The sequence below is a fragment of the Galleria mellonella genome, unplaced genomic scaffold (genome assembly GCF_026898425.1).
Source record: "Galleria mellonella isolate WM207_F2 unplaced genomic scaffold, CSIRO_AGI_GalMel_v1 utg57, whole genome shotgun sequence".
NCBI lineage: Eukaryota > Metazoa > Arthropoda > Insecta > Lepidoptera > Pyralidae > Galleria > Galleria mellonella.
The window spans coordinates 11,170,016-11,192,753 of NW_026442119.1; the positions used below are offsets into that span (position 1 = coordinate 11,170,016).

Genomic DNA, 22,738 nt, shown 5'->3' on the forward strand with positions numbered 1-22,738 from the left:
GTCTTCAAGTCGATTTAATAATCATAACTACACTACGTCCGTACACTACGGCACTCGGAGTCGTTTAATGATTACCTACTTAAGAAACTTCTTAGTATAAATTTAAAAAAGTCTACCTTAGAGGTAGTTAATAAATTTCAGGGGCTGTTAACGGCAATTACTAATTTCGTTAATGAGTTAATTATCAACATGGATACAATTTAGAAATCCGCTTCAAATATATACATAATATAAAAAAGTTTTGAGACTCTCTGAACAATAGCCTAAATATATATTTTTCTTATCTTATCCTTATTATTATTATTTTTCTATTATCCTTTATTAGTTGGCGATTTAAATATAAATATCATCCTCAGTGCCATCCTTCTAATTTTTTCCTTCAAATTTATTCCTTATTTCCAGCAAATACTCTCTATAATTATCCAGCAAATACTTTATGTAATTGTCTTACGTTCACTTTTTTTTTATACAACTGAGAATAGCAAACAAGCTGACGGTCCATTTGATGGAAAGTGGTAACCGTCGCCTATAGACATGAGCAGTACCATAGATATAACAGTGTATACTGTTTCGCCCATGATACTCCCCCCCCCCCCCCCTTCCCTCCCATGCGTTGCCATTCCTGAGAACTCAGGTGTTATTCCTCTGTACCCTGTAAATTCACTGCCATATCCCACCCTTCAAACCGAAACACAGTCATGCAAACACAACTACTTTACGGTAGAAACGCGAATGGGACAGAGGTTCTCAAGCAAACAACTTTTGTACAATGTCTCCCTCTGGTAAAGTAGTCTGTTTTGTTATAGGACAACACTGAGGAGATTCGTGGATTTTGGTGAGGAGACTTATAAAAGTACAATCGAGTTATTTTAAGTTTATTTTCTTTTAAATATAAAAGATAAAAGTTGTTGTTATTAAAGATAAATATTTAACAAACAACCAAAAATAAAAGTTAAGAGATAAAAATAAAAAGTAGTAAACCGTATAAAACACAGTTGTCTGAATATGTTTAATATTTCTTTTCACATTAAATTTGTATACTCCGTAGACTCTGTTCGAAAACTGATCAGGGTACGTTTGCGAGGACGGCTTGAAGATTGCGTGAATACTTGCTCTTCGTGTTTCGAGTTTGGAATATAAAAATCCTCTTGCTGCTGTGAAATGTTCCTTATTGTATCATATAAATTAATAAATAGATAATTTTACACATAACATACCTCCTATCAGTCTTTCATTGAAGTAGACAGAAAGTAGTTTAGACATAGATGCAGTATAACGTATTACCTAACGATGGACTAGCAATGCAATCACAGAAACAAGACAAGAAATAATAATAAATACACTAGATGTGTTTTGTAAATGTGTGCATGTGATAGGTCTGAATTTATATATATTTGAAAAAGTAGCAAATATTCACAACATGTTATAATTTTTATTTAAATTCGTGGACATTCAGAACTTTATTTAGATTAATTTAGATATTTTTTTTCTATCAAGTTTTATATAAAATATTTCTGATAGTTCTATAATATTGCATTTAAAGAGATAAATGTAACGCCTATAGATATGAACAGTACCATGAATATAACAGAGTACCTATACTGTGTCTGAGTATACTGTGTGTGACAATGATACTCTTTATGTGTGGTCATTCCTGAGGACTAAGGTATTACGACACTATATTTTGTTAATGTCATTGTCAAACCACATCACAGCCATGCAAACATAACTTTTTCATAACAGAATTCCGATTGGGACAAAGGTACCGAAGTAGATAACTATTGTACAAAGTCTCCCTCTGGTAGTCTCTAAAATTAGGTACAATGAATAAGTAGAATGCAGTTTTCATATCGCTTTTTAAGTTCGATACTTAAGAAAAGTAATTAGATGCTAGTCATTTATTAGCTGACTCCATATACCAGGTTTCACGAATGAGGAACACAACCGCTAACAGTTTAGTTGAAACAAAATTTATATGGGATTCACACTGGAAATCCTAATCTTTATCGATTATAAAATGTAATATCAATATAAAGATTGTAACTTTCTATTTCTAAATATGATCTACAAATAGGTATATATAAAATGATCTTATCAAATATCTTATAAAGATATAAATAAAAACAACGTTTAATAAAATTTTTAGTTATTTATATTAAAATATAAACAATTACTAAATGTGTAATTATGAATTAATTAAAATTAAATAAAACATTCCTTAATATGAATAGAAGAGCGACTTCTGGAGATAGATATAAAATAAATAAATAAATAATAATAAATAAAGTGATTCAATCAATGCTAGATGATTCAGTGGAATCTCCCTGAAGATTTTTGAATGCAATTTCCTGGTGACAATTTTTTATAATAATTTGATATTCTCGCAGTATTTATTTTAGATTTACAGCATTTATATTTCAGTAACGAGCGAAATAAATAAGTACAGGTAAACAGAAGTCATTTCGCTTTGTTTTATTTATGTAACAGATTATTATAAAAAGTTTATTATAATTTTACCCACTCGAAAAATTTTAATTTGTTTACAAAAAAGTTTGAGCCCAAAGACGATATATTGAATTTATAATAAATATATTCATAATTAAAATTAGTTAAATAATATTTACTTAAAATAACATGTCAAAAAATATACATCAAATTGTATGTAAATTCAATTACAATGTTCAGTATGTACTTAAAAATATACACAAAAAGAAAAAAAAAACAATAGTACGTAGGTACATATTTTATAGAAGCCGGTGGACTGACAAATTTTCTAAAAACAATTATAATAAAAATAAAATGTTGTTATGTATTATAAAAAGAGATCTAAAAGTCTTTGAGAAAAACATTCTTACCACTTCATTTGCGTCCTCGAAAAACAGCTGAGACTTGCGGACCGGCGCAGGCCCGTGGGAGGATGACGCCGGGCTTGGGGGTGGCTCTGGGTCCACCTGTGGCTCGGACCACTTCTCGTACAGGTCCAACCGTGGCCCCACTTCACTCTCCGGAAAGGTGCGGCAGTTGTCTATTATCCATTTCTGCTCACGGACGGAGGGTGACCTATATATGCGTCGTAAATATTGTACTTAAAGTTAGGGTAGATATAAAGGGTACAAACATTACATAAATATAAGGGTAAGAACATAATACAAACAAGGAATTTTATTTTTACGGTGCTAACTCGGAGCCCTTAATTAATATTTTTAATAAAACTGAATAATTTCAATCTTAGCATGAAATTAAGTATATTTTAAATTAGAACAAATAAAAAATAAATTAATTAATTAATATGGATAATATTTAGTAGTGAACTTTCAAATTCATGCTTAATAAAATAAATACGCTCACAACGCATTTGCACAAAACCACGTTAATCGATTTTCGAAATAAAATAGTAATTTTTATTTATTTATTAGTAATGGATTTTTGTTCAAGAAATTCCAATTTAATGTAATTTTTATTTATATGTTATATTGGTCAGCCAGCAAGTCAGTTTTTATAACTATGCCATAAGAATGAATACTCTATAAGTCATAGTCTATAATTCGTACTCTAAATTCGTACTATTATAAAGATTCACATTGGTTACTGATTTTTTATATATTACATATATTGGTTATTGATACTTCGATAAATGTTTTTATCAGTATAGTGCTAGCTTACAAACAGAAGCTTGGAGGGCAGAGGCAATCGAAAAGTCAATTAACACGGCAATTACTGGGAGTTTTGACGGCCCACTAATTAAATTCACTCGGGCAATGTGCTGTTTTATGAGTATGAGATTTTATTATGTTTATTTTTATGATAATGGATACCAAGGTATGCGTTATTTTTTAAATATAAGTATGTATGTCTAAAAGATAAGTAGACTGACATGTAAAACATTGGAAAAAGTAAACTTGATGAAAAATTTAGATTAAAAAAAAGAGATTTTTTTATGCAATTTTGAATGGTAAACAAGTTGATGGTCCATTTGATGGAAATTGGTATCCATCGTTTATATAGATAAACAATGTCATGGCTCTTACAGAGTGTACTGGTCGTCCGTGGTATTCTTTTTTTTATGCAACTTAGAATGGCAAACAAGCTGACGGCCCACCTCATAGAAAGTGGTAACTTTCGCCTATAGACATGATTAGTATCATGGACATAACAGAGTAAACTATTTCGCCCATGATATCCTTCATGCGTTGCCATTTCTGAGGACTCAGGTGTTATTCTTCTGTATCTTGTAAATTCACTGCCATATCCCACCCTTTAAACCGAAACACAGCCATACAAACACAACTGCTTCACGGTAGGAACACGAATTGGAAAATATTTCTCGTGTGATACCATTCTTAAGGACTAAAGTATTTATTATTTTATACAATATTAAATTAACAGTAATTAGATAAAATGAAAAATGGGAAAGTAAATTATGTTGGTATTTTTCTACATTACTAAATCCGATAATATATTACTAAATAGTTTGTTGACCGAATATAACAAAGTATAAAATATATAAATATAATACCTGTATATTTTAACTTATTCTACAACAATGCTTTAAACTCACAACAACAGCCACATAAACATACATCTACCTACTTACTTGAAATAAGGAGGATCAGAAACTACGAATTCGGCGTAGTTTTATGACCATTAATAATTCCGTAGTTCAGCCAACTAGGCTGACAGGTCATCGTGATCCACAAGGAGCTTGTTAAAACATTCAACAACCTCGGAATAAGTAATTAATTTATAATCTCCAATAATTTACTTCAGTTATTTAAATAAATATATTTTATTGCATTAAGTTATATTTTGCTAGTCTTTTGTTAGTATTATTTTGTTTAATTTTGCTATTGTTAATATGCGTGTGACTATAGGCGTCTGCTTTTTTTAAATATTAAATTTGAACGTGTTGGACCATAGTATCATCCGATATTAATAGACGATGTGGTTGATTCTATTCACTTTAGTCTTGAAACACGACACGTTATAAGAGTCGAAAAATACAGACATCGGGAGAGAATTCCATTTCTTGGCTTTTCGAATGAAAAATAAGTAATTTTTGGTAAGGTTTTTGGTGTAGAGGATTAATTTATCTTATATTCACATATGGGGTCAGCTAAGCCGTTGCACGCCGACCCAGCGGGATTTTTTGTGCTTCCCCGTGTCTAATACCATTATTTCATAGATCCTATGTGTTACCTTAACGAGATCCCGCGGTTTAAGATACCTGTACTCCCCTGGCCGTTTCCAGTAGACTCATACGCATACTTGTCAACGAATCGCACTTGCATATCAAGTGTTCTATGGATTCTGATATACACATATATATACACGCATATAAACGCCTACACAAATACATAAAAATATATATAAATACTGTTCATGAAAAGTATGCAAGAAATAAGTATGCTAACCAGACATATAAACATATTCAGAAGATGACAACTTGCTCAAATAAAAGTCCTTAAGTTTTGTTTTAAAACTAGCCAGACATTTTATACTTCGTATGGAAACTGGTAAAGCATTCCATAGCCGTACAGCTTGCACCGTAAACGATTTGCCATAAAAATTAGAGAGTAGTAGATTAGTAGATCTTTTAGTAGAGGCTCTATGTCCTCTATCAGTCATTAATCTATAATCGTTATGATATTAATAGAAATTTGTACTCACACGCATGCTAATATAATGCGGAATAAAATAAAATAATACTAAGTAACTATTACTAGCTTTATAAATATAACGAGAGTTTTAAAATATATCTTATTATTTTGACTCTGAAATTGTTCTTGCATATCGACAAATCTTATCTAAATATTTCAAGTTAACGTCTGCCATATGAATATTTTAGTATAATATTGAAATTCAGAAGATGCACGGATGAGTTCGTTAAGAAAACTAAAATTTGATTATTCGAATATACTAGACTCTCTAGTTCTCATTGTAATAATATCTGAATAAAGTTTACTTAAAGTGATAAATTACCGTATGATAGTAGTTAAATTATCAGCCTTGTACACTACTTTAGTCTTGGGATCGAAGAAACCGTCTCCCGTGTCGTAATATCCTGGTGGTATCTCCCTTGTTGGTTGATCCGCGGTTAGATAAGATTGGCCGCCTGGCTGCAGCCCCTTCTCGTATTCTATTGTAAATCTGCAAAATAAACAGGAAGTACGGTACTATGAACATATTTGTTCGGTGAATCATAGTTTTAGATCAACATATAGTGCACTTTAACCTTCCTTTACCGTGGGTGTCTTAAGAGGCGACTAAGGGAACTTAATGGTCGAGGGATGGGCAGCAGTGTCCCTCTTAATACATCATTAAAAACTTAACTGTGGTTGCCAATCCGCCTGCTAAGTGCTGCAACTATTGAGGAGGCCTATGTTTAGCAGTGAACAGATAATAGCTGATATGACGATATAGTACAAGTATTATCTATACTTATAATAAATGTGTAGAGAGGTCAATTCTGTACATGAAATATATTTCCAAAATAACCATCAGGGGGTGATTAGTGATCGATACTGATGTCAAAAATGTAATCAGTAAAATTTTTGTCTGTCTGTCTGTATGTTCGTTATAGAAACAAAAACTACTCGACGGATTTTAACAAAACTTGGTACAATTATTCTTCATACTCCTGGGCAGGTTATAGTATACTTTTCATCACGCTCCAATCAATAGGAGCAAAACAGTGAAGGGAAATGTTGGGAAAACGTGAGAAGTTACTCCATTTTTAAGCTTCCGTCACGTGTGCAGCCTTAATGGCCACTTTTTAAAATGTAAAAATGTCCACCCGTGCGAAGCCGGGACCGGCCGCTAGTACTACATAAAACATAAAATACTTTTGTCCTAATTTACGTGAGCATCGCTGTGGTATACGTTAATGGAACACATACTAGGTTATATGATTAAGACTTTCTAGTTCTGAGTAGATATATTTTTATTTGCCTTTTTCAACCTATCTCAAAAAGAAGGTTCTCGCATACTAATGGTAGTGGAATTAAACAAAATAATCCTAATCAAATAACCAGTGATATGGACTTCCGCAAGATAACGCCTATTTCAATAAAATAATTACCACATACATATGTCTTTTACATCGAAAAAAATCTTTTGGAAGTTATTAAAAACATTTTTATGTAGTAATGTGGTTTTACACAAGATTACGTTGATGCCAAGAACATCCAGTAATATAAACGGGCAAAAAAGAACGATTAGTGGGTCTGCAAGGGAATTTGCTAAATGTTTTGTGGGGCGCAACAATTCATACCTGTCTATTTTCCGCGAACAAACGGAATAGCGAGTAATTCTCGGGGAAGCCGCATTTACCTTACAAATGAATGTTTAGGGAGAAAAAGTGGTGATTTAACGGCATCTTTCCTCATTTTTCTGCACCTGCGTTTTGTCTTTGTTTAAGATTACAATAGGTACCTAGATAGATATTGAAATTACACGTATTATAGTATATTTAAAAATATATAAATAGGTAATAACAACTATGGACAAAAGGCGAATTTGTAAGTTGTTCCATACAGAAAGTAAATAAAAAAATTACATTAGTTGAATTTTTAGGTAATACAATTTTTTTTTAAATGATGTGGTAAGTCTTTTAGTTCAAAATTATAACTGTTATCGTAGCCGTACAATGCTTACTCCAGCCATAAAATAATACATTTAAAACGTACTTTATCAAGCAAGAGATATCTATTTATTCTTGAGATGGTATTAATAGATCTAATATTCTCACTATAGGTTCGTAAGGTTCACTTTGTTTAAATTTCACACATCACCGACTGTCGTATGTACAGAATACAATATAATACAGTTTCCATAAACCAAGGGTTCAATGTTACGAACTTATAATTATTTAGTGTCGGAAACGTTTGTACCTGTACATGAAATGATTATTTGGTACCTATGTAGCTTAGTATTCCACTTCTGAGATTTAACAATATCATTTATGTTTTATTTCATAGATATAGAGAATTAAATTGAAAGCTTTTTTTTATTGATTCTTTAATCTATTACAGATTGCTGAATAGTCGACACCGTGGACACTTAGATGTTAGACATAAATATAATGCATTATAGTTTAATGTCGTTCAAAGGTACATCTCCTTTCTAGATAAGTAGCAAATTAATCAGTTGATATACACGTTATCGCTACCGGGTAAATGAGAGTCTCGTTTCATTCTTTTCTATGTGTACACTAACAAAAACATCGATGGAATATATTTGTTTGCTATTTGTTTAAGGAGTCCGACTGTCTAATGCAAACACGGTCAATGAATTTGAATAGATTTAGACGTGATCCATCCAATTACAAATATATTGTTTTTCGATGCGAGTAACGTCACTATTGGTCATCTATCCAAGGTCATTGATCGCCGCCGTACAATTGTTTGCGTAAACAAAAAAGTTTACGTAAAGAAAGTGCCCATTTACACAAACGAGTAAAACGGCAGATTGCCTGGCACTTATTGTGTACTACATTTCATACGAAGATTTAATGCGTCAACAACTACCTACCGCTGGGATTCTGAATATGAGAATACTGTCTGCACACAAGCTATGTTTTATTAAAGTCGTGAATACTGGGAGATTTATGTCTTCAAACCTTTACTTATAAGAAAAAATCAAGAGGCGTAAATGTAAATAAAAAATGTTAAAAAAATTCTCAATACCGAGCATATTTTCTGTTCTTTTTGTGTTCTGTTGCGATTGAAGTCGACTTATTTCTTTTTATGAAGAAAAATATACTTGTTCAAAAATTTGTAAAAAATTTAAATGGAAATCTAGACATCTATATTAATATTTAGAGTGAACTAGTCATTTAAAAGTTAATAGTACTACGTAGTACTAGTATTTCATGTATACATTGTGCAATAGGTACGGAATACAATATTAGTTCTGTGCATTGCGACCTAACATTAGTACGTATGCCACTGTATTTTAATCTCATTTAAAATTCAATTCCGGGAACGGTCAGTCACCGTTATTACTGTTAGGTCCTTTTGGGAACAGATTTTAACTAACGCAAAGCAATAGGGTTGTACTTATACTAATATTTTCCTTTAATTTACTTTTGTTCCTTTTCATGAATTGAACGGAAGGCCCTTATTCAGTAAAGAATGGATGTGAGTTTTATTATGTTGTTATGATATAAAGAAATATGTGACTCGTAAAGCTATCTAACTACGTATCTTAAAACGAAATCTCATTATTTAAGAGCCTTATTACTTTATGTAAAGGTATCATGCCCATTACCAATTGGTTCATTCTGTTTATTTGTATGAATTTCTATCAATAGAATTTTTTATAATAACAATTGATAGGAAATGACGTAGCGATGGTGAGCTTAAATATTTTTCTATATTTCTAAACCAATAAGTGTGCTTGATTTATAGTTTTTTATTTAATTGTAAGTAACATAGTGTTCGTTGTAAGAATTAATAATAAATTAAATCATAAGTTTATTAATTGGTATGTCAACCCTAATACCTATTGCACTGGTTTCATTTGAAGTACCAGTGAAGTTAAAAGTACAAAAATATGCTCTTATTTACAGAGGACACGATTCCGGTTGTAAAATAATTTTAAACTAATTAGAGTCATTACGACAGATTTAGGGTTCCGTGTTCAAGAATGATATAAGAAATATCAGTACATACGTGTGTACATAAATAAAAAAAAGATATAATAGTGATAAAGAGTGTATATAAAGAACTTATTATACACAATACAAATAAGTTTATTTATAATCACTTGCATTAAGTTTTTTTTTAATGAAAAATATATACGAGTATAGGTATAGAAATATATTTTTTTTCTTACTTAATTATTATATTATAAAATAAAAAATACATTAAACCACTAAGGGTTGTTTCTAATATCAAGAGAAGTCTACTATTTAGGTAGAACAGCTTACATAAGAATAATGATTCCATATATGAACATACTATCTACATTAAACAATCCAAAATTTTGAACATGTATGATAACTAAAGTGGAATATAATATTGTATACATAGTTGGAAATGCGGTATAGGATATTCCAGGGGTCACACACTTATATTATTTTTTTGAAAAAAAAATCATAGCGTTCAAAGACTCTAAATTCTAATTATAAATTCTCAAAAGACCGCTTTTTTATTTTATCAAAACAAATACGCTTTAGGAAATAATGGTTTTTAGAAATAATGGCCTCCTTCATTAACACATTTTCATGGCAAATTTAAATCAAGTGCATATTTTGATAGGACAATTTATATTATTCACGGTTGCAGAACCCTCCGGAACATATTCAGAATGAGTATTTCTTAAATGATTTTTTTTATTTATTTTAATTCTACGTAAACTTGGAACGAAACGTTTTAAGCTTTGATGGCTTTTTTTATAAAAAAGTACAAAAACAGTTTGACCGTTTTAACATTTCTTTCGATATAAACGCAGTCACTAAGTACGTGTCTGATTGACAGTACGTTTATTACTTAAAACAAGCTAATGGAAAATGGTAACCATTGGCTATAGATATGAATAGATATCACATGATAGATGTCACATCATTCTTATTGAATAAGGTATAATGATTTTGAATCTAGCAATTTTAATGCGTTATCATTTATCTAATCCTTCAAATTGTATTAGCCTGTCATAGGATATAAGGATATACGAGGACATACGAGGATGAGTGGGACAGAGGTACTCATAAGCGACTTTTGAACACGACTTAAGTCCTTCTATAAAGGTTTATCAAAGAAATTAATGTTAAGGAGAAACAAAGATTATTGGTTTTATCTTACCTTCTATCAGGCATTCGACAGTATTTCCAATCTGTATCATTATATTCCAGCCCGTCTGCGAATATTAGTGTCTTTTCTACCATTTGTCCTTTGTACCATTTGCCTTTCAGTATTATTCCACTCGGATACCGTAGCTCGCCGACACCATGGAACATACCATCGTTAAATTCACCTTCATAGAGAACACCTATAGATAGAGGAACGTGTTTTGTTTCGTATTGTATGTTTACATAAATATACATCTACTTTTTTCAGATAATGGTTGTTTTTATATATAAAAGCGATTTACGTTAAGGTTGAAGAGGATCCCAATTGAACTAATTGGAATTCTCTTTTATTAGTATTTTATTATTTGTATTTTTGTAGTCATGTTGTTTGCAATTTAGTTTACGTTGCTTATTGCTAACTGATTTTAATAATTCTTCTTGCCATTGTTTGTCGTTGCAGAGCAAAAAGCTATTTGTAGACGATTCCAAATTCTAAATTCAAATAGATTTTTTTTTCTTAGGTTTATGGCAAAATGTCTAACGGAAGGAGCTGGTACTGTGGTGGTACAGGTGAAAACAGTATTCCATATGTGGCTTGTGTTTTATACAATTTCAAGCGGTGTTCCGGCGTGAAATACTGTCTAACTCTATTGAGCACGTTTTGGGAGCCATCTTAGCCTTTTCCTCCAGATGACCTCACAATTAGACGTCGCAAGATATATCAACACCAAGGACCTCTAGACTCGACTTATTATCAAGGGAAGTACCCTGAAAGAAAGTAGATACGACAAACGGTGTCTTTTTTGCGGTATCTACGATATATATATTTTATTTATGCCTTTATTTATTATTTTTAGGGATATAAATAAAAAAAAAAAAAGAATTGCCCATTCGTTTGGAATAAAGAAAGTTTTAATAAAGTTTTTAATCTAATAATTTTTATTTGCTTCAAGGTTCAATCCTGCTTTCATTATGTACATTCAAACTTCCAATTCCTTTTAAAAGTATTGGTTGTGGGTAAAAAGCAATTTTATAAATCAAAATAAATAATATCCTATGCACTGGGATTAGAGAAAGTTCCCAATATATTTCATACATACCGTTAGGAAATGTATATATTCCCACTCCGCTCATTCCTAATACGTCCCAAGTGCCTTCGTATTGTGATCCAGTGGGGAACTGTTTGATCGACCGTGGGACCCGCGGTATGTCTACTGACACCGTTCTAGCAATAAAAAACATAATTCGTGATTTACGACCATAATACCGTATCCCAACAGGTGAAAGTCAAATAACGTGATATTTATAGATATAGGTCAAGTTATAAGATATATTTTTAAGTATCTTTTTAAAATTATGATTAGAGTCGTTAGAGTAGGTCAGTGTCACACAACTTAATCGGGTATCGATGTTGATTAATATTGTATTTAAGTGTTTGTTACGATTACTATGCAGAATAAAATTAAAATCATCGCTTTTAAGGTAGTTATAAAATATGAGGGTTAAAATAAAAAAAAAAAAAAGTTTTGAGCCTTTCTGAATACCAATACAACGATGCAACCACTCAGGGGGTCAACTATGAAATGAATTTTCGGACTCCATTATCAGCATCAGCTATATAATTAATATGGAATGTTCGATCCCATTTTTTAATGTGTTTCTTTGGGAAAATATTTAGTTTCGTTGATAGAACATTTCCCTAAAAGGTTAATGACTTCGATTTTACTCCGTATGACCATCTAGATAAAAATTTATAGACAAATACGGATATATTATTGTTGTCGTGTAACTGTGCTTGGATAAGCTTGTTATAAGGCAGAGAAATGAATGTTAAAATAGGAGATGAAGAAAAACTTATCGAAACCTAGATTTTTAATACCTTTGTAATGTCAAAAAATGGCTCTATATAATGAAATAAAGCTTAAAGATTTATAATAAAAAATAAGAAGATAGCTATATTTATAGGTGTTACATTATTTTCAACAGCAGAAGAAGAAATAGTAACAGATGAACAAAGTTAAATTTTGTTTAACTTTGGCCGTTTTGTGAAATTGGCGTTTAATATGATATGCCACTAAGATCCGGAAATATCAAATGTATGTGTTGTGCGAGGTACCACCATTTGTACGTGTTAAGCTGAATCCTTATAAAGCCGCTTATGCACTTCTAATCCATGATTTACAAGATAGCAAGCAAGAGTGACATTTTGCAAATTGATTTATGTTTGTAAATTAGTATATCGATTGAATTATGTGTGGAAGATATTTATAAATTACAAGTTGCAGTTTTATAAATAATTATGCATAATAATGTACTAATAACAATTACTATAAAAAATATAAATAATAAAATATGTCAGGAAATTATACTAATTACAAGGTATTCAATATGTTTTGTGTTATGAGAAATTAGAGAATAAATATTAGGGAGCACAAACATAAGAATAAGAAATTTACTATTAATATGACATACATAGAATAGTCAGGACATAAACCAATTTAGAAAAATTCTCTCCTAACCCGTACTTAGTCTCATTTTTAAACAACTTAATACCAGAAGTTCCACAGAGATTGTTCTGATTTATTTATTTAAGACATAATAACATGATTATTGATATACCAATATAATATAATAATAATATATGGCGATAGAGCACTGGTGACTTGTAACACAGGTCTTTTCAAAACTTACTGCAGCCACCAGTCTCTCACAAAACAGCTGCTTTACATATTTAATTGTACTTCAAGCTGTTACTTTTAACTACCTTTTGTGAAGGTAAAAATAAACCATTCATTTGTTCATAAATAATAATGATTACTCAAATGTAATGGTGGGAGTCAATTGATGCAGGTAGCTCGGGATTGTTTCTTATGGCAGTCTATGGGGGAGGTCTATATTCAGCAGTGGACAGATAATGGCTGACATGTTGATAATGGTGATGAAACATGATCAATATATTTTTTTTAATACAACAAACAAGCTGACGGCTCACCTGATGGAAAGTGGTAACCGTCGTCTATAGACATAAGCAGTATCATGGACATAACAGAGTATACTGTTTCGCCCATGATACCCCCCATGCGTTGCCATTCCTGAGGACTCAAGTGTTATTCCTCTGTATCTTGTAAATTCACTACCATATCCTACCCTTCAAACCGAAACACAGCCACGCAAACACAACTGCTTTAAGGTTGAAACACGAATGGGACAGAGGTACTGAAGCAAACGACTTTTGTACAAAGTCTCCCTCTGTTAATACTCAATAATACTAGTACACAATACTTACGAGTATCGATATATGTAAGTACTTCTAATACGAGTATTTAATTGGAAATAGTGTAATTAAAATGTAGACTAACTTGCATTGTTCTCTATGAGCTTCTGAAAACTTCCTCATTAAAGCCTCCCATTGCGATATACGCTTATCCGAGATACTGATGTAATGAAAAAAATAATTAACATTTCGCTAAAAATGATGTAAAGTCAAAACTTATTAAAAATGTTATACTTATGATTGACAGAGACAATTTATCAATAAAAAAAAATATTTTTAAGTACATTTTGGAATAGTAAGCTGGTCTGATGAAAGTAATAGTAATCAGTCGCCTACAGAGATGAACACTGCTAAATGTATGTCTCAGTTTATTTTGTGATATCTATCATCATTGCTAAGATATTATGTCTTTGTATTTTGTAATTTTACTTCCGTATGTCACCCTTCAAACTGAAACATAACCATACAAACGCAATACTTGGCAGCGAAACATGAGTCGGATAGTGGTACCCATGGGGACGTGTTTTGTACAAAATTACATACTCTGCAAGAAAATCTTTGACCCAGATAGACTTTTGAGATAAAACGTAAACCAAAACAGAATTGTTTGACTGTGTAAGGTGGTGATTACCATTTTAATTAATTGGGCCATTAGCTTGTTTGCCATTTCAGTTAGTGAAATTTTATCCATCTCATATGGTCAAATCATATTTTCGATCAGTTATTGTTTCAATAATCATATTTTGGACGTCTAAAGTGAAGTTATACTTTTCACGAAGTCTTTTATTTTAAATCCAAACATATAAATCTTATATAAAGTTTTGTTTCACAAAACAAAATGGCTTCAATCTTCATAATATTAGTAAGGATTAAAGAGCTAAAGTTCTATTCTACAAATGAGTTCTTATTTCTGCTAATAAAAACTACAGAACTTACACAGAGTTATTTTGCGATTTCTGCTGCGACATTGTTGCGACTCGTAGTCTCCCCAAGTTGCTAGTATTTCAGCTGTAACAAAAGTTTACTTACGTACATCACAGTATATTTGATATACATGATCTAAGCAACGATGACCTACACAAACAAGAGTTAAAGTTTGTCATATATGTTGAGGTTGGAGGTTGCCAGGACTTGGTAGTATATATATACTTGTACTGGTGTAGAATCTCTGAAAGAGTATAAATGATTTCACTTGTTGCATAGATTATTGTTGTTGCATATTTATAAATTATATAAGTATTTATTATTGTTGTTTAGATTTCTGTTTTGCACTAATGCTGGCCACTCACTACTTCTTATGTCTCCGTGTTAGGTTAACTGGAAGAGATCTCTTTCAGAGATAATTTCATGTTTGCTTACGTTGTTTGTATAATAGTTATTATTACTGTATATTTTATTATAATAAGGAATATTATATATTAGTAAACATTATTGTCCGCAGAAGAACCGGAGCGACAGATATAGCTCGAATAATAAACAAGCTGAAGTGGAAATTGACTTGCCATATAATTAAAAAAACCAACAACTGATAAGACAGGCAAATGTTCTTGAGTGGCAACCCCTTAAAGGCAAACTTGTGTAAGAAGATTTTATACAAGGCAGCTTTGACCTTAATTTTTTGCAGGGGCAATGGATATTATTGGCTGATTTCCTTTGGCGATCTATGGAGGAAAGCCTATGTTCAACAATAGGCAATTAATGGCTGGAATAATGTACAATATGTTTAAGGCTCTTTTTATGTATAAAGGTAATCCTAGGAATGTCCAAGATTACAAAGAATGTTCAACAATTAAATAAAGTATCTTTACAGTACCATAACAATCTTTAACATATCTGTGTGGCTTCATCATAGAATTAATGAATGAAGAAGTGGTAGCCCACCACTACCAGAGGGAGACTTTGTACAAAAGTCGATTGCTTGGGTATCTCTGTCCCATTCGTGTTTCAACCGTGAAGCAGTTGTGTTTGCATGGCTGTGTTTCGGTATGAAGGGTGGGATTTGGCGTGAATTTACTGGGTACAGAGGAATAACACCTGAGTCCTCAGGAGTCGTAACGCATGGGGGATATCATGGGCGAAACAGTATACTTTGTTATTGATATGTATTAAGGATGGTTCGCGAAGTGATAACAACTGGTATGCAAGAATACTGGTTTATTACTGACAGCGCATTAAGTCTCCCATTACTAATATATATGTAGGTAGATATAATTATGCTCATTATTATTAAAAGAGGGTAGCAGATACATCAGTTATGTCCATGGTACTGCTCATGTCTATAGGCGACGGTTACTACATTCCATCAGGTGGGCCGTCTGCTTGTTTACCATTCTAAGTTGTATAAAAAAAACTTCTTTACCCGTGGGTGTCGTAACAGGTAATTAAGAGAAGGCGAGGGATGGACAGCAGAGTTCCTTTTAGAACATTTCTAAAGCCTAACTGCGGTTACCATTCGCCTGCTAAGTGTGGTAACTACTAGCAAAACTTCCCCAAGGGAGAGGCTTATGTTAAGCAGTGGACAGTTAAAAGCTAATGTGATGATGATGATGACATTAACAAGTACTTTCATCGATCATTCATATTAATTGTTACTTCAAATAAATTCAATATCGCTATCACTTTTATTTGAATAATACAAAGATTAGATATGGCCAAGACAAACAAAAGGAAGATCAAGGGAAACCTATAAGAGAAACGGTCGCCATTGTGTCAAAGAATTTAGTATTCAACGTGATTACACGGTCATGGTCAAACACGCCGCCGTATGCATTATTTATAAATGAAAGAGTGAAACTTTGTGGATATGTCACGACAATGCGTTTATTGCACTTAAAACTTATGTACCAGTTTCGGTCTATCCATTTGTAGGCTTTTATACCGTTTATAGTACAGTTTCTTGAGTATAAACATTGTAATAACAATTTTCATTCTATTACACGTATTTATGGCTTATTTAAATTAACGGTCATTGTCTTGTAATTGTGAATGTGATTGGAAACCATAAATAATTTTAACATTTAACAACTACTTATTTAAATTAATTGTATTGTTTATTAACTACTGACATAGTTCTTGTATAGTTTGTAATTTAATTTTGTATTTGTTGAAAGGTTTAAAGAAAAGCAATACAATTATTGGTACACGTGGATCCTGTTATTGTTTTATTATTATATTAGGCGTAAACTGTTCACTGCTGAACATAGGCCTTCCCCATAAGGGGTGATTCGCTAGTAGTTGCCATTCTTGGTAGGCAATTTGGCAACCGCAGTTAGTATACTTTGATGATGAATGTTTTGTGATTGAAAGGTGTGAAAAACTAAATTTGACGAGTTGAGAAATAGATTAATCATTAACTGAAGAGTAAACTTAGGGAAGATTTTTTTTATATAAGACTGTTAGATGTTATATAAGTATTACAATATTATGTATAAAATACAGATGATTTTATTACTTTCCGTTTCAAAAATTGAAAAATTAAGGTTAAATGTTTTTCTTTTAAGTACACCAATAAATTTTGCTATTGATTTGACATATTTAATATTTATTCTAATAAAACAAACTTTCAAAGTTCAAGGCAAGAAGTAATTATGAATTCAGTGGCTTTATATAAATCTTAAAGCTCGAAAGTAAACCGTAACTGAAAAGTTTTGGGCATGACCAATTTCAGTTGGCAAATTTTTTTACTCCAATTTGTTATATTACTTTAAATATAATTTATTCTTACATATAACATTTTTATACATATCTATATAAGTATAAAAATGCATATTGGTTAGCGCAGGTTCATCAAATTATTGCTATTATTATTGTGTTTTTACTTTTTACTTCAGCCATTTATAGTAATCAGAATTTGACAACAACTCTTTTTGTTAATACAAAAAAAATATTTCTTAAATCTGCAAAAATTAAGTATTTTTAAAACTACTTTAATATTACAAATGTACAACGTGTCATTGTAGATTGAAAATCATCATTCTTTATCATGGTAAGATAAACAAATATTTAAAATGCCAGTTAGAGCTTATTAAAATAAAATAAACATATTTAACTCCAAAACGTTGGATTCTATGGACGCATATATTCAACGTAAGATAAATTAGAATTAATTTTTTTTACAAAAATCCTATATGCTATAGGTATTATTTTCTATTAAAAATAGATAAATATAAATATTTTCTATGCATTCTAACACCATATACTCACAACTGTGTTCTATAGATTTAACTATTAAGTTATTAAAATCAGTTAAATCCTAAATTACGCTTTTTAAAAATGCAATTCCTTTATTTATACAATTATTTACAATTCACTATTATAAATAATTATATTATGACGTATCCTCATTTAAGAATTCTCAAATCCGCAATTTTGAAGGATATATAAGGAGGGGTTAGCATCAAAACATATTTCTATAAAGTTCTGTTTCGTCAAGTGTCTCGGGGCGAATTAAACGCGACCATAAGATTTTGCGAGTAAAACGTTTTCCATGGAGAAATCAGCCATGCGATACTGTGCAGTATTTGGACAAAGACTCCTTGTTATTCAGCGAATTTCCACTGCTTTAATCTTGAATACTGACTTCACTCTCATTATGCGCTTGAATGAGAGCTTGTAAGTTTTTCTTATTTGAAGTTCGTTTTAGATTGCATAGCATAGAGGTTCCTTTATAAAGCATCTCTTTGATGTAGAGTTTAATAATGTATATATTATTTGGATATTAAAAAAGTAAAAAAAAAATTGTTGATTACTGAGTACCTCTAAGAGACAGAAAGTACAATAAAAGCATGAGAAAATCCCAGATACCTGTGCTATCTAACAATTATTAAAATAAGACAAATAGTTCATTTGCGTTGACACATTTTGCTATCATGTGCTATAGATAGGTACCAAATTTTATGTTTTTTTTGCATACCTAATAAGCTCATTTAAGTAAACAACTTACGAAAAATAAATTTGTTTTTCACATAAGTATCACGTCATTATGTCTCGAGTCTTATTCAAACACAAATTGTGTTTGAATAAGTAAGTGGATGTTTTACAATGATTCAAAATTTACCTGTCGTGTTCTTAATTCAATGCATAGTTTTCAGTTTTCGCACTTTCATATGAAAACACTATATAGTTTTTTTTAATACTTATAAATAATTACAATATGACAGTCTAATCAATAACTTGATAAGCTATGTCAATATATTCATAGAGATTTCTTTTCGAAATTTAAATTTATAATAATTTTCTTTTTATTCGATGTGTGAACAAGCCAACTTTAGAAATGAAATGATGTAATATAGTTTATATTTTAGGGTTTCTTGATCTGTACAGACCCATAAAAATAAATTTGGAAATTATTGTGATTCTAATGGAAAAACTCATCCAAAGATATTATTAACTATAGAAAAATATGATTATCCACATAATCGCTAAGTTATAGGAATGGTGAGCTCTACAAACACCTGGGTCCAGAAAAGACGATTTATTAAGTGGTATTATTGCTAGTTATTACTATTTATATTATTATAATATAAGTATTGATGTTATGTGTCGTAATTTATTAATTAAGTACTAAAATTATATGTTTTTTATAGTTGGCGTGTACAGCTTAGCGTAAAAATAACATTTCTAAATATGCATATATCAATATTTCGATCAAATTGTGTGAGAGGTATGAATAATTCAGGACGTTAACATAAAAAAAAAAATAACAAAAAAGACTTTTGTGTTCCTAAGAAATTATAAGTGTTTCTTTGATAATTAGGTAATAAATCTATTTATACGTTATCCACGAATAACATGAACTACAGATAATTTGTTTGTTTAGGATTTATAAATATCTAAATTTGAAGAATTTAACCTCTGGTTAAAGGAGAACAAATAGAAGTGAGTAGGTGACGTAAGAGATAATTAATAATTTTTACTTGCGTAAAATAGAATAACCTATAATGTACAAAACATCAAATACATATTATTAATTAAACTACTTATTATAACAAATAACACACTATATATACATATAAATATACGAGTATATATAGTACATAAAAGGGAACATGATAAATCCAGTAAAATATTCCAGAAGGATTTGACTTGTTTATTATTTTTTCGCATTATTTCCATTTCTTGTTTATTTCATTGTAAATATTTTTTCGCAGCCAAGAACTAGATAGTATTCGAAAGAAAGTAATGTAATTGAATGATTATTTAAATTTAGAAGCATGTATAATATTGAATTTCCGTTAAAAAATTGTACGCAGCAACACATATTTACATGACACAGACTATTGCTTCACTACGAGTACATATTGTATGCAAACACATTTAATAATTAGTTACGTTGATTGTATTCGATTCGTTGCAGAGAAAGTACTTATGAGGCTGTAGAGTGCAGATCGACAACTTTACCTTTACCGTTACCAATTGCTATTGTTCATAAAAAAATATACAACTTTTAACTAACATGGGAATAAGGAATATTTACAATAAGGTTGCTATTGAAGCATTATTCCTTATGTTTAAAGTTAAAATATTAAGAATTAAAGTTAAAAGATATTTTTAAAAGAATACTTTTTAATTATTAGTTGAGTCAACAACACCAGCTCTAGTTACAGGTTACTCAATAGTTATTATATCTCATAATGCTTATCGTTGTTTTAATTTATGTATATGTATGTATATATAGCTGGTAGAGAATGCCATATGGCATTAAGCTCGCTATTTGTACAAAATTTTACTGTGCAATAAAGAATAAATAAATAAATAATATCACAGCGGATTATTATTCTGAGAAATATTATTTAAATTCGTTCTAGAATCGAATTATAACTAATCTAAATTAAGATTTGGGGTCGTAATATTTAAAGCATTTAGTATAAACTTTTACTAAACTATATACTTATTGTTCAAGAAAGTTACATCCCTATAAATATCGTAATACCCTCCAATCGCGTAATATTCTACCGATTCCCCTGACATAAGAAAAACAGACAAATGGTCGACCCCGGTCCAACATCTACCGCGTAACACTCTGCAACGGGTTGCTGTTGTGTGCCTACTTATTGTGTGGAGAACTCGTAAACCTTCTGGACATTTCCTATTATCGTTCCCAAGTGTCGCGAGTGATAATTTATCTAACATATATAGTGTGGTTTTTACAAGTAGACCAAAATAGATCAACGCCATTGTGACATTCACGTGGCGTGGCTTCCTGAAACCTGGTATATCCTGAGTGTGTACCGCTTACGCTAAATCTGCAGTCAAGGTGAGTTCATACCATTTTGACATACAAACTTCTTTTATGGGACCTAGAACCCGGGCCCAGCCTAGGTCTTATATAATATTATTACTTTCGCTTCCACTTGTGCTAACATAGTTACAATTTAAATCAGCCACTTTAAAATTTTAGTTTAAGATACAGGTTTAGGATTTTGAATTAACCAGGTTCTTAATTTGTAGTACAAGTATTAAAAATTGTTTGTTAATTTGTATTCTAGTACAACAAATGGTTCGGTGCAAACTATACTTATTTGTTCTTGTTTATTGCACTATTTATAAAAATAATAAATAGAGATAATTTTAAAGAGAAGTGATACAAAAGGCGGCCTTATCGCTAAGCAATCTCTTCCAGACAAACTTTGGGTAAAGGACATTGAGAAAAAAGACAAAGAATAGGTATCGCACTATTATATAGATACTAATATATACAAACACATATATATACACGCACACATATTAACAAATAAATAAACATATACATACACCTACTTAATAGTACACATGAAACAAGGGAGAATGAAAGTGGAAAATGAAGAGAGAACACAGAAAAATAGTACTTAAAGGGAGAGATAGTAGGACCTAGCAGAGGTTTTGAAGCTATTGAAAGATTGAGTGCACCAAATAGAGGCAGGTAGTGAGTTCCTCTGGCGAACTGTCTACACAGTAAAGAATTTAGAATAAAAGGAAGTGAAGTGAGCGGGAAATTTGAGGCGGAGGTTGTTGACATTGTGCGAAGTTGAAAATACTGTCTTACGAAGTCCTAGTATGTATATTGTACATAATCATATTAATGGATATAAACAGAATTGAATCGCTTCTTTTTTCCATTATTTATAAGTTGAAATACTTTCAGTGGGTGAGACAATATGACGATTGTTTTATTTGAAATGAAAACAATCCAGCTCAATGCAGTGCAGTGTAGTGCGGACTGAGGACTAAAACTCTTTTTAGTTTTATAGTCTCTCCAAATGCACCATTCATTTTCAAGTTTTTTTTTGTTGAATTTATTATACCAACTAGAGAGGCTAGGTTAGCGATATTATTTCGTAACGTTCATGGATTTCAGTCATTGAATCGTAAATATTTAAGTGCAGATTTTAATATTTTGTAATTAAAATATTTTTACTAAATTAGAATTTATTTTCTCAGATGAGTTTAGAAAATTAAGAATCCTATTTATTAAAAAATCGATGCAATAGAGTCAGTAGAACACATTTCAAAAATTGTAAAGTTACATAAATATTTTGTAAAATAGGTAAACTTTATTTAGGGACTTTAAAGAAGATATCTGCCCATTTTTATTATAAGTATTCGAGCTTAATCGTGCTTTGGTTTGTGTTAGTACACGTCTTCATTTTTTGTTTGAAAAATCTTGTTACACCGCATTTACTAGCAGGTTTCCAGTC

General features: G+C 30.9%; 1 protein-coding gene across 2 annotated transcripts; it reads right to left on the reverse strand.

Annotated features, from left to right (window-relative positions):
- Nucleotides 1-951: 951 nt before the first annotated feature.
- LOC113509836 (MORN repeat-containing protein 5-like) lies at nucleotides 952-19,227 on the reverse strand. Of its 2 annotated transcripts, none has more exons than XM_031910831.2 (8): nucleotides 19,120-19,227; nucleotides 15,000-15,071; nucleotides 14,149-14,223; nucleotides 11,890-12,014; nucleotides 10,803-10,989; nucleotides 5,980-6,147; nucleotides 2,856-3,060; nucleotides 952-1,151 (listed from the first exon to the last, which is right to left on the reverse strand). In XM_031910831.2, exons 2-8 carry the CDS (start codon nucleotides 15,029-15,031, stop codon nucleotides 1,023-1,025), a joined length of 921 nt encoding a protein of 306 aa, XP_031766691.2. In that variant the 5' UTR covers nucleotides 15,032-15,071; nucleotides 19,120-19,227; the 3' UTR covers nucleotides 952-1,022. The 2 variants fall into 2 exon arrangements, with proteins under 2 accessions (XP_031766691.2, XP_026749066.2); XM_026893265.3 differs by having other exon boundaries at nucleotides 952-1,154.
- Between the last annotated feature and the right edge of the window lie 3,511 nt (nucleotides 19,228-22,738).